Below are 12,805 nucleotides of genomic sequence, written 5' to 3' on the forward strand. Positions count from 1 at the left end.
TTTTGACAACGCTGTCGTCTGTACAAGAAAAACACACAAGAAAAGGTTTTCTGTTTTTAGTACATCATTCTCGTGTAAATGGACCCTACATGTAATTTTGTTTTGTTTGATATGGCATCCGTTTCATGCAACGCATTGGAAATAAAAGGTCAAGTCGAGTGCCTTGCATTATGGGATACTGCCTCCCACCTATTTTAAATTAAACGATTTAACGAAAAAATTAAATAACCATGAAATTTTCAGACACAGATGGCACTGTTTCCTCAGAATGACCCCATACCAGTTTTGTTTCCTCAGTGTCTGTAGGGTTGTAAAGTGTTGCAGATGTTCAGATGTCATTACTGGGAACTGTGGGATAGTAAACGAGAAACAGAATCGGCGCTTAAGAAAAGTTGCTGTTCAACATTTTGGTCCCTTTATTAATGTTGTCACAATTCCAAACAACAGAACCACCATGGTCATGAAATTACCAGCTCTACATACCACTTTGCTAGACAAATAAATGATAAATAATCATCGAAGAAAATAATGAAAAATACACATAGTGAAGTCAAACAAAAAGCAGGCAGTGAATTCATTAAAATTCAAAAGGATAAAAAATTAAATCACAGTCCAAAAAAAAGAAAGAAAAAAAAGTGCCGTAACCTTTGTTTTCAGTGAAACATTCATATATTCTTCTGCAAAATACGTTTCAGCAGTTCAGAAACAAATATCACAGTCAAGTCACAGTTTTCGTGCAAAACTCTTGGATTTACAGTTAAGTTCACTTGCTTTTTATCACACTGAAAACATGTAGATGTTTTGGAAAGCTTGAGGAGTTTGAAAAGCCTCTCAACCAAATTCTGGTTTAGAAAATGTTGTATTCAGTTGCCAGCTGTTTATTAGTCAAAATGTAGCGACACAATGTTCCTGATATGCATCTTGTCTATGGTTTGGTGGCAGTCCTTCAGTTTAACGTGAGAGTATGGCACTTCAAATCAAACGATGCAACAGGATTTACAAATACTGTAGATACAAATATACTTTGGGGGTAAATCTCACAAAAAAAGTTCCAGGACATAAAAAAAAAAAAAAAAAAAAGTACATGATTTCAGTTAAATTCTGTTTTTTTTCATAAAGCAATTATTTTATTTCTTTTTTTGACAATGTTTTTTTTTTTTTTTGCCTTACAGTAGACAATTAACAATGAATGGTCTTAAAATAGCCTCTATTTTCTTGATGCTAAATATAATTTCTTATTATACAGTAGTATATCATTATTTGTGAGATTCACCCCTGGAGGTAACAGACATATAAAGTGCAAATGACAAACAGAAAATACTTCAGATACATTTTTAATCTTTACCATTCACTGCCTACTAGAAACCAAAACGGTAACATCTATTTCTAGAAAGAACAAACACTAAAAGAAAAGACAGAAACAGCAATAGAACAAATATTACCCAAAACCTCCAACTTTCGAACACCTTTATGCTGGTCTGTAGGCGAGCGGCATACGTGTATGAGAAAGCAGGCAGAGTGAAAACGCACCGAAGGGAGGAACCACAAAAATCATCAGAATAACAAAAATATCCATCCTCACACTTCTCTGCAAATGCGCTGAAGCTTTGTTCTGAATTTTTTTCCGAATTTTCTTTAAATCTGTACAGAGCTCAGGGAAAGTCTATTTGGTTGATCCCAGCTGGCATGTAGAAAGAAGCTTTTTTTTTCACCGTTGTTCTTTACATTGATGGGTAACATTCAAGGCGTATAGCTAAAAAGGAAAATAACTGTACAAGATCACTTCACGGTCCAGGATACACGCTCTGATGCTGGACATTGACAGAAGAAGAAAGAAATGGCAAATTATGTTTTGTTTTATTTATACAGTATTTTACAGTGAAGGGTTGAACTTTAGTTCCCTGTTCTCATCACAGAAGCTCAGAGGAAAGCCTGAACGATGAGTTTGTGATGAGATGAGATGTCATTCTGGAGGAGAAGAGAAGATTGCTTTGCTTGTTTTTCCCTCTTCTTCACCTTTCGTACGTTCAGAAGGCGTTCAAGCTTTCCAGAGCCACCTCGTAACAGAATTTGTACTGCTCCTAAACAAAAACAGAAGCGATTGCAACATGTCATTAGCAGTTCAAAGGCAGAGAAAAGGACATTGTCCCTTTAACCCCTGCATTAATAATGCAGTATGATCAATATACGCTCACGTTTATTAGAGGAAAAACATCTGCTTATAATGGAGAAACAGGGTCAGCAGCCATAGCTAGTTGATACATTTTCACACTGTAATAAGAATGTCACTCTAGCCAATGGCTAGATTATTATTTTTTATTATTATTATTTTTTATTATTTTTGCAAGCACGAATGCAATTATTTATATAGAGACACTACTTTTTACATTTTCAATACCTCCCCAACCAACCAGGAACAAACTCCCTTAGAATAAATGAATTAGTTAAAATTCTAAATAAATTAGCTAAAAAAATATTAAAAACAATAATAAAAAAATAAATAAAAAAAAGTAAATTTTTTCTGTTTTTTTTTAAGAGGTTGCACTCACAAATAGGAAATTATAGCTGCTAACATATTTTTTTTTAAGAGAGTATAAATAACATAAAAATCACAAAAGATATTTCCGTGAATTTATTCAGATAAAAGATTAATTTCTTTTCCAGGCCCGGAAATCTCATGTTTTCCATGGCCAAGGGTAACCTAGTCTCGCACGGCCAGACCTTTCATTGGCCCAGGATCGCCCAGAGGCCGTTTGACTGACATGTAAAGAAACCAATCACAGTTCGTTTTGTTACGGATCATGTTTAGGGGAGTGAAAATGTAACGTTTGTCCCTACAATATTAGACCGGTGTGTAAAACTCTTGGACGTATTTTAAAGAGTCTTCACACTTTTGAAAATCCAGTGTTTAGTTGATCCTGATAAGCACTCATTGGGTGCGTTCCACTTCACTTTTAGACATACACTCGCCAACTTCCCTAAGCACTTCGTAGCCTCCATTTTGAAGTGAGTTCCACTCTGTCAAGTGGGCGAGGGAAGTTTATGTGAATAAGCCCTCATCAATTTACACTTCAAGCAGCTCTAAATCCCACAATTCAGTTTGATTGTGACGTCACAGCAGATTGCGCCTAACTGTAGTGTATGATATATTAATTATTTTGAGAATTACTTGCATAATAGTTTATAATATATTAAGATTTAATCACATAATACTTGTGGCTACCTTATGTTCACAGTCAAAGTTTGTACGATTGATATTTTTTTTCCGTTATTTTATTTTTCTCCAACAGCTCACCTATAGGATTTTATATGTTTCCTCCAGCGACTTGTATGCATATAGAATGGTGCATAAAAAAAATCATGCAACACACACACATCTCCTGGAAATCCTGTAGAATTCAACCAATCAAATGACGACTTCGAAACTCCTGAAGTGTTTCCGGTTAAGTGTGCCATATGCATTAGACGTTCATCCAGCAGTCCGTGGCCAAGACGTCTGGGAAATATTTTCGTCAAGGATCATATCAGATGCACAGCTGTGGAATCGTTCAGTTTTCTCCAACTGAGCGAGATGTTTCGAGAGCAATCAGTGAAAAAAGTACAGGACAGATGTCTAAATATGCCTGAAATGGCCTTCAATTGGATACAAGATGGGGTTTTTTTTTTAGAACTGCAGAAAGTGCAGCTGTCTGTCTCGGGTTTGAGGTGAACCAATGATTACTCTCTTTTTCTGTCTCAGAGCGATGAAGATCAGCAGACAAGAAAATAGCAAATAAAAAAATAAAACCTTCCCTAGTTGTGATCAGAACTAGTGTAGAAGAAGCTAACTATTACAAATGACTAACAAAGAAGCAACTCATGTTAATGCCTGGAACGTAACAAGCCTATTGGCTTTTTCCCCCCAAAAGTCCATTTATTATGTCCAGCCACATACTAAATATAAATACACACATTAATTATACACAATAAAACTAAAACACACTAGTTTATAGCAGATATACTGTTGTGACAGACAAGTGTAGCTCACCATTGTCTCCACCATGTTGGCTTTGTTGTTCCTCAGTGTCTTTACTGTGTGGAACACGTCCACGATGTTCTGCTGCTGGATCATCTCACAGATGCTACAGATGGCACAAAACGTCCCGCTGCGTCCTCCACCAGTCCTGAAGAGATCAACAACAATAAGCCATGAGAAACAAATCACACGTCCCGTAATGTCACAGATAAGCAGAGTTAATATCCCATAAAATCACAGCTTGACTTATGCTACGTTTCTGAAGATCGTTTAAGAACCTTAAAGCTGAAGTGTGTCGTTTTATTTTCACGTTAATATAGTTTCTCGTATCCCAGTGTAATGTGCATCCATTCGTAGGATGATTCCCTACAACCTCCAACCATTGATGTTGTATTATGCAAGGTTTAGAAGAACAGTCTTTACCAGAACTGAGATTACTAAAGCAAGACTGAGGGTTGGTATTTGAGTCTGGATGTCTGCTTAAACAGAGGACATTGCAGAAATAATGTTAAATCAAATAAATATCACTGACCACGGGTCAGTTTTACACGATTAGTATCAGTACAATAATGTGAGACAATCATCTTCAAAATGAATCGTGCGGTTTGCAGAATGTCAGCATTACTGTGACATCTTTAAATAATTTCTCTCAGGGAAACTGCTCTGCATTCAACAGCTGAACTTTTTTGACAGTGATGGGAAAGTAATGAAGTTGTCAGATCTTTTGTATCGCTCTGTCTTTAATTTGTGACGGTGATAAGATTGTCCTTGGCTCAAAGGCTGTGCGGTTTCATCCTTTAGTCCTTTTAAAGCTGCAGTTTTAATCTACGATTCTGTATCGACTGGTTTAAGGTGCACGCAGACTTGGATGAAAAGCTATGAAATGCACATCTTGAATGGTCTAAATGTGCTTTATTGAACTCATTTGAGCTACATTAACAGTGTCTGTCAAAAACTATAAAGAAATAAGTCTGGCATTAAGTACAAAAATTGTACAATTAAGATATGATCAGAAAGGCATTACATTTCAGGTTTATACAGCACATACCATACAACATGTGTTTTTCTCTGTTTTATTAGTCAAATCTGCTCCTCCCAGGGTTTCACCAACCAAGACTAACTCATTCATACGTTTCTGTGTTTATGGGTTTGTGCATAATAGCGTTGTGTTGTGGAGGTCACACTCACAGGCAGTGGACCACCGTGCGTCCATCGCCTCCGTCATACTGCTCCTGCCACTTGGCCAGTCGTCTGACCAGCTGCAGGATGGAGCGTTTGGACAATGGTGTGTCTCTGTACGCTGGCCAACCAATGAACTGGAAATGCTGGACCAGCCGGTAGCCGTCTTGAGGCTGGAAGCAGAACAGGAGATATTTTGAGAACATTTATCCAGAAGCCATTACTGTCAACTCATGTTTCACTGAGTAGAGGCTTTCACTTCATGATCAAATCAATTGATGGATAGTTTTTAGGGTTAAAGTAAGAGGCTTAAATGCATTTTCAAGTTGACTTTAACATTTTAGTTGTCTCTCCAAAGAGGCCTTATTATGACCTTTTAGAAAGTCTTGATTTAGTTTTTGGAATCTACTAGCTTGAATGTAAAAATTTTTGTTTGTGTGTGACATTTTACATTGTTGCGGCTCCTCTCTTCCCAGTCTGTCAGTAACACTCTGTTTAGTTCCTGTCAATATGAAGCCCCTTCTGAAAAGCACAGTGTACTCTGATTGGTCAGCTGGAGCAGTGTGTTGTGATTGGTCGACTACTTTGAGTGTGTTTGGGAAATGTCACGCCCCTTACCATATCAGTTTCAACACACTACTAACTCAACTCAAAAAGGCTCCGCCCACTTTTTTTCCTTGCATTTGACTTGGGTGGGAATTATGTAAATGAGTGATATTGTGACGTACGTTCCCGGAAGAAAACTCAGGACTACAATCGAGGCATTTCACGGAGTTCAGAAACACTGCGCACTGATATAGAGAATACTGTAACTCCCTTTTGGAGTGACATTTTGCAGACCCTTTTCATGCTCAAACAGCAACATCACACACTAAATATAAATGTAAAAACACAATAGGTTCTCTTTAAATGGAGATCAAATTGAGACTTTTGCTTAAGTCTACTGCAACTACTAAGATTGTTCTTCTAAAAAAAGATCTCAGATTTCAGAAAAGATCACAATATGGTCTCAAACTGCCAAGATAACCAGCAATCCTTTAGAGAACTCAATATGAACTCAAACATTTCTCATCAATCATCTTCCTAGACCAAATGATCTGAGCTGCTATTCACATACAGTACATGTTGCACTATACTCTTACTGGATGTCAACTATATTTTTATCTCTACGTATTTTAGAAGAAACATCTGAAACAAAGTTGATACTTAAATTAAAAATAACTGAGAACTAGCTTTGAAATAGCAGCCTGGGAACAATAAGCAACTGCAAGCTGGTAAACGATTGTAAGCATTTTGTCTGGATATATAACACTCACAGTACCTCTAATTCTTGCAGTGACACTGAAAAGCAAAAAATAAAACATCAAAACAGAAGCAAAAGCAAACAGAGACGTCAGCTGGATACTACAGTCAGACTGGATCAGCTAAATGAGAGTCATATTTCACACAATTTGCCATCGATGGAGCCATTTCATGGCAAATTTGTGAAGCTGTGGCACTTATTTATTTTGTGCCGCTATGCTGCGCCGACAATGATTAGCTACCCGGTAAACCTCGCCTGTCACCAGCAGTTAAAGAGAATGAGGGGGAAGAAAAGAGAAGGAAAGCAGGAGGAGGCGGGATGAGTCTTCTGTAACGTTTGACGCTCGGAACACGTCAAGCTTCAGTAATGACTGCTAATGTGCACCAACAGAACGCCGAAGCTAACTCGCATGGAAAAGAAGAAAGAAGAAGAAAAAAAACCTAAAAACTATGATCTGCTACACAAAACCGATCCATGGCTTATATCAGCTGGTGCAGGATGGTGGTCAAATTAATGTGATTTTTGTGCTCATGCATATTTCGCTAGCAAAACGAATCACGTTGAAAAACGCATGAGATGTGCTGAGTGTTGAAATCATGTGGATTGAGAAGGACTATATAGTCGTGGCCCCTTTTTGGCTTAATGTAATTTCTCACTTCACTAACTCAACTGCTGTCGCATTAGGAGTCAAATCAAAGGGACTTAAGTGAATTTTTATCTCTTCTTGAGCTGTAGGATTTTTGTGATAAAAAGCAGTTTTATTTTAGTGAGTCACAGTAAGGATTGTTTGATACAGTGCACATGTATATAAGGACATACATGGGGGTTCAAAATGGCTAATCTGTTGAGGTTCATCATCAGGAAATTGGTTTGAAAACCATTTTTTTTTCTAGTTCAATTTGATAGTGCTAAAAAATGAAGGTAAAAACTTTCAAGGTAAAAAATGAAAGTTTTAAACAGTTTTTATTTTTTGATAATGACACTAACAGGAATAATTTGATCGTCTTACTGTTGCTACGGTTTCCTCAGGTGAACGTGACTTTTGTTCACAAGCATCTATTTAGCAGCAGGAAAAATACACACTAACTTTTAAATTGATCTTTCGTTTTGATGCTGAAATGTTTGAAAAGTTCTTTATGAAATTGGTTATGTTATGTAAAAAAGTATTTAGTCAGTCATTATCACAAAATAAACCCCAACATATGATCAGAAAGCAAAATTAATATGTAAATATCATACATGTATACACACATATCGTCGCTGTCGGGCGCAAACCTTGTTTCTCCATATTTCTCCATTTTTTTCATCATTCCTATTGGTCACCCTTTACATCTGTGGGTTTTGCAAATATTTAATGAGTGAAAAGTATTGAAGGGAGCATGAGACTAAACCTCATAACTCCATTGGATCCTCAAACTGTCAGTCAAAACTCGTAACTCTGCCCAGCCTCGATCTTGAATGAAGTGCCTCACACATTTTGGACAGTCTCTGCTTGTTTGCAATGCAAAGGTTAATAAAGAACTTGTTCTTTGAATGAGTACAGCATTTCTTTACTCAAGAAACACTATATATAAAGGCTCATGTTTTGTGTGTTTGAGGAGAGGAGAAGAGTGTCTTAGTCTATCATTTGTCATCCAATCATAGCCAAACTGCCATAATAATCTTTAATAACATGGGATTTTGGCCAAATGACATAAACTGAGCTCCCATATAGCTACAATAAACTTTATAACCTGTAAGTTGATGAAAACATAATGCAATGCACTTACTGCCTCAGACGTCGCCGTTCTAATGATGGACAAAACATGTATGTCAGAAACTCCATTTGAGCTTGATTTTGGTAAAATGTGATTATAATATAATGACACATGCAAGTAATATCTTACAGACCCCAAACTTTTGAATTGTAGTGAACATATAAAATTTGCACCGTGGTCCGAAAAAAACTCAACTCTGACAACGCTCTGACAGACCTGATTGGAGCTTGTGGATCAGCCAAGGATAAAAATGAACACATTTCTGACTCAGTCACGCAGAGTTATTAAACATCCAACAGTCCCTTCCCTGTGCACTGACCCCACTTACTCGTGCCATGTTGCAGATCCTAAAAATGCGATTGATAATGTCCTCGTCAATGTCAGCGGAGATGAATTCAACCTGAATGGGGCCGTAGCAGCAGGAGCCTTTCTCTGGCCAGTACTGCATGCAGAGCTGCAGCGGGGGCAAGAATTACGGCAAATAAGAACACTGAGCAGAAGTTCACATCCAGACAACGTGACTCAATAATGGACATCTAAAGAGTGCGGGAGAAATAGAAATAACTCAATCATTTCAAAGTCTACTAATTTGAACTCAAATTGCAGTGTGCCAATGAAATCTGTTCCAATGATCCCTCACTTACTCAAACTTAAATGAGTCACATCATGATGAATCAAACTTCCTTTGATCTTCTGAGATAAAAGAGTTTGTTATACTATGAAAATATACTGTAACTTTCAGAACTCAAAGGAAAAGAGCAGAGAACTTCAGACCATTTATTGAAACTAAACAACTGAATCATCTCATTCTTAACTTCTTAAAATGCAGACAGTGATGGAAACAAAAATACAAATATGTTATGTTATCATATTAAAAGTTATATTAGTTATATATTTTATATACACTGAATGCATAAACATTTGATTATTATCAATGTTGAAAACAGTTGTCATGGTTAATATTTTTGTAGAAACCAATTTTTCAGGATTCTTTGATGAATAGGAAGTTCAAGAGAACAGCATTTATTTGAAACATAAATATTCTGTAATGTTATAAATGTCTTTACTGTCAGTTTTAATGCATCCTTTCTGAATAAAAGCATTAATCCCCCCCCAAAAAAAAATCTGTTGAACAGTAGTGTATATATAGTGTATGTACAAACACCTTTTGTTTTAGACTGCAATTTTGGATTAGCCCTCTTATTAGATTGAGAATCATCCAAAAAAAGCTATCTAACAATATGAGGAAAACAAACCCTATCATCCACCTTAAGAAGTGCAATAGATAACAAATGGAGGCGAGGGTCAAGTACCTCACATACCTGCGCAGCGTCCATTTCATTCAGCATCACAATGGTGGAGCAGTTGTAGTCGAACACTAGCCTCCAGAAGTCGGCCACGGTGTTGGGCAGAGGGTGCTGTGTTACGATGAAGGCTGCCGGCTGTTTGTGGCTCTAGAGCAATCAATAAGAGAACAAGTTAACTCTTCCTTCCAGCACTGAAGATGTGCCTGGACCCAACACATCCCAACGTGCCTAACATGTGTAATGACCATAACTAAATGGAGACCTGCAGAGGGACAGGAAACACAGAGACTGAGTGATAACCTTGCCAGGGGATTCATTGACATGGACTGCCGAGGCTCCGTTTTGAGACAAACACACACACTCTTCTACCACGGGTTGGCCGTTCAATTCATTTGCTTCTTATCTTCTTTTTTTCATCTTGTTGTTCTTTATCTGTGGTGCGTGTCTTCTGCCTTGATTATCCTTTTTGGATGCTGCGTGAAGATGCTGGTTTATGGTACGAGTGTGATTATGATCTATGTGTGGAGATTACGGAGATGTGATCTAATCTTGTACTTGTTAAATTGGCTTGTTTGTGAGATTGTCACTGTGTGATCTCCTGGGCGTTCTGCTCCGCTTACCTGGGATTTATCAGAGCGCACTATGAGAAGTGATGTAATATAAAGTGTTTTAGTTATTTACTTTAAAATACTATAAAATTATATATCCGTTATAAATACATAAAGGTAAGTATATATTAGCTTCCACACCAGCGGATAATAATGTTCTGTTTATAAGCGTGATCTGCAAATTTGTCGTCTGCAGCTTTAAAGGTTTGATCTCTTTAACTCAGGATGCATTCTGATTGGCTGTCAATGTTATTGTCATTCATCAGCAAGAAAAAAATAAATGTGAAAGTGATTCCAATGATATCCGTTATAGATGTTGTGTGAAGTCTGCTATTCTTTTATATTTAGAACGATTTTCAGAAGTCAATCTTCATCGTTATAGTTTTCGTCCTTGGTCATTCATTCTAGTGAATCTGTTTGTTTAGTCTTTAAATAAACCAATCCAAAAATGACTAAACTATTCAAGGCCCTACATGGCATTTTAGGTCTTTTAAATATGTAGCTTTTTAGTAGTATATAGTGTAAATGTATCAGTTCAAGTTTGATGATGTTAAATGAGTTTATTCGCTCAAAAAAACCCTCATTGTTTTTGTGCCCAAAACCTATTGCTCTGATTACATTATGAATTGCATCATTGGAAAGTTATATATCGTCTTTTATGTAACTTCAGTGTTGCTAGTTACTTGTTAGTAGCTTATAGCTAACTACCTTTTAAAAAGAGTATAGCTTGACTCTAGTTTAACTATTTTAAATTACAAGTAACCTATAGCTTCAATGTAGTTCAAATGCAGCCGCCAACGATTTAATTGCAATCAATGTAAAAAAAAAGAAGAAAAGTGGCCTATTTTTTCCAGTGTTGTAGAAAAGATGTGAAATGGTCATAAATACCAAAATAAAGACTGTTATACCATTATAAGTAGGAAAAAATATGACCCCTTTAAAGTTCAATGCAAGACAACAAAGCAATGAAACTTACGTCCATCAGCGCTGCATTGATGTAATTGCTGGACTCGCCGTCAACAGAAATGAGGAAAGGCAGGCAGCGGTCTACAGCGAGGACGTCCATGCTGCGGTTCTTATCGTGGTTACGCGGGAGCAGACCAACGCTGCAGTCCTCCGGACGAACACGCGGTGTCACTATATTCAGAGTCTGAGGAAGAAGACATGAAACACCTTTAAAACAGAAAAACAAATTGCTCTCAAACATAAAGCTGCTCACTTGGGGAGAAATGGTACATTTCGCACTGCTGGTCCAACCACAACCAATGCAAATATTTTAGTAAACTGAAGGTCAGTCATTACTTATGTATAAGACACACTGAAGAACATAGAGACATTGAAAGAGATGCAGATGGAGAGAGAGAGAGACAGACAGTGAAAAATGGCTTACAAGAGAGAAAGATGCAACGCTAGATAGAGAACGAAAGATCTGGGAGGAAAGAAAGATCGAAACATATTCATCATATTTTATGAGACGCCTCACAGATCTGAAGCTTTGCTTCCCCTCAGACGGCAGCAGCTCACTCATTTCACAGGGAATACAAAACATAAAGGCACCATGAAAAGAAACAGCTCAGCTCTGGGCTTTATGGGGCTCTTGCAGATCGCCAATGGCTCGTACAAAGCGCTTTCTCCCCTGGCGTCTGAGTCACTGTCTTTACTCACCTGCCTCATCTAATGCATTAAGGACACCACCACGCTTTGCCGATTGACTTTTTTAAAAGCACTTCGAATTTAGGGGAAATCATGCTGAAATCACACCAGAGAGCTTGATAAAGTTGTTAGAAATAGCCGCGAGGGCTTCAGTCATAATACAGTACTGCCAATCGACAGCAAAAAACCTTGGAGGATTCCGTAAATTAGGCCTCCATGTGGGCTGCTCGCTGATTATAGTTTAAGAGCCGAAGGAACACGAAGCATGAATCTTTAAAAACACGTATGTTTCAACCGTTTTTTAAGATAAATCACAAATGAGATATCTTCAGTGTCTCAATTGTTCCTCCTAGATTGTAATGGGATTGAATAGAGAACAAATGCAGGACAATATTCTGAGAAATTGGATGTTCTTTCAGAGGAGATTTCAAACAATCCCACAAGCTAGGTTTCCATTTTAAGATATTGCATACAAATTGCTGGCTGGAAAGCCAAGATGTGCAAAAATTAAAAAAGTGTGCATAAAAATAATTATTGGGGTGGATAATTTTTTTATCCAACAAGAAGATGTAAGCATGATCTACATTGGAAACACATTTACTGAATTAATCGCTCGATGCGCAACAAAAAACTGACTTTGTATCAACAGAGGATGTGATTAGATAGCTGGACTAATTAGCAGACCAATTTCATTGCACGGCATCTCAAATGTTGGTTTGGTTATTCTCAAATGCCTGCGCCAAAGGTTTCATGAGGTATTCCAATTTTGTGCATAAGTTAAATTCTCAACTTTGGATAAAAACATAGCTACAGACTGTTCATAGCTACAACTGCTCAAAGGTGAGAGATCTCAATATGAACTCCTGTTACTTCTGGTCAAATTCTAATAAGATCAAATGATCTGAGCTACGCTATTCACAATAATGTTTTAGGTCTGTACTTTTACTGTATGTCTACAATTGTCTCATACAAAAGAGCAACCC

General features: G+C 37.3%; 1 protein-coding gene across 10 annotated transcripts in view; it reads right to left on the minus strand.

Moving 5' to 3' along the window:
• Nucleotides 1–394: 394 nt before the first annotated feature.
• The window catches only part of ptprt (protein tyrosine phosphatase receptor type T), a 238,621-nt gene continuing 226,210 nt past the window's right edge, over nt 395–12,805 (minus strand). For 5 of the 10 annotated variants that reach the window (XM_084425071.1, XM_084425064.1, XM_084425068.1 and 2 more), the window contains 6 exons: nt 11,146–11,319; nt 9,577–9,708; nt 8,583–8,708; nt 5,204–5,367; nt 4,028–4,163; nt 395–2,081 (listed from right to left, as the gene is read on the minus strand). In XM_084425071.1, the coding sequence (XP_084281197.1) occupies nt 2,028–2,081; nt 4,028–4,163; nt 5,204–5,367; nt 8,583–8,708; nt 9,577–9,708; nt 11,146–11,319 (786 nt within the window). In that variant the 3' untranslated portion in view covers nt 395–2,027. Of the gene's footprint in view, nt 2,082–4,027; nt 4,164–5,203; nt 5,368–8,582; nt 8,709–9,567; nt 9,709–11,145; nt 11,320–12,805 lie in introns of all 10 variants that reach the window. The other 5 variants (XM_084425070.1, XM_084425069.1, XM_084425066.1 and 2 more) reach the window with 1 other exon arrangement.

The sequence above is a fragment of the Rutilus rutilus genome (assembly GCF_951802725.1).
Source record: "Rutilus rutilus genome assembly, chromosome: 12".
Taxonomy (NCBI): Eukaryota; Metazoa; Chordata; class Actinopteri; order Cypriniformes; family Leuciscidae; genus Rutilus; species Rutilus rutilus.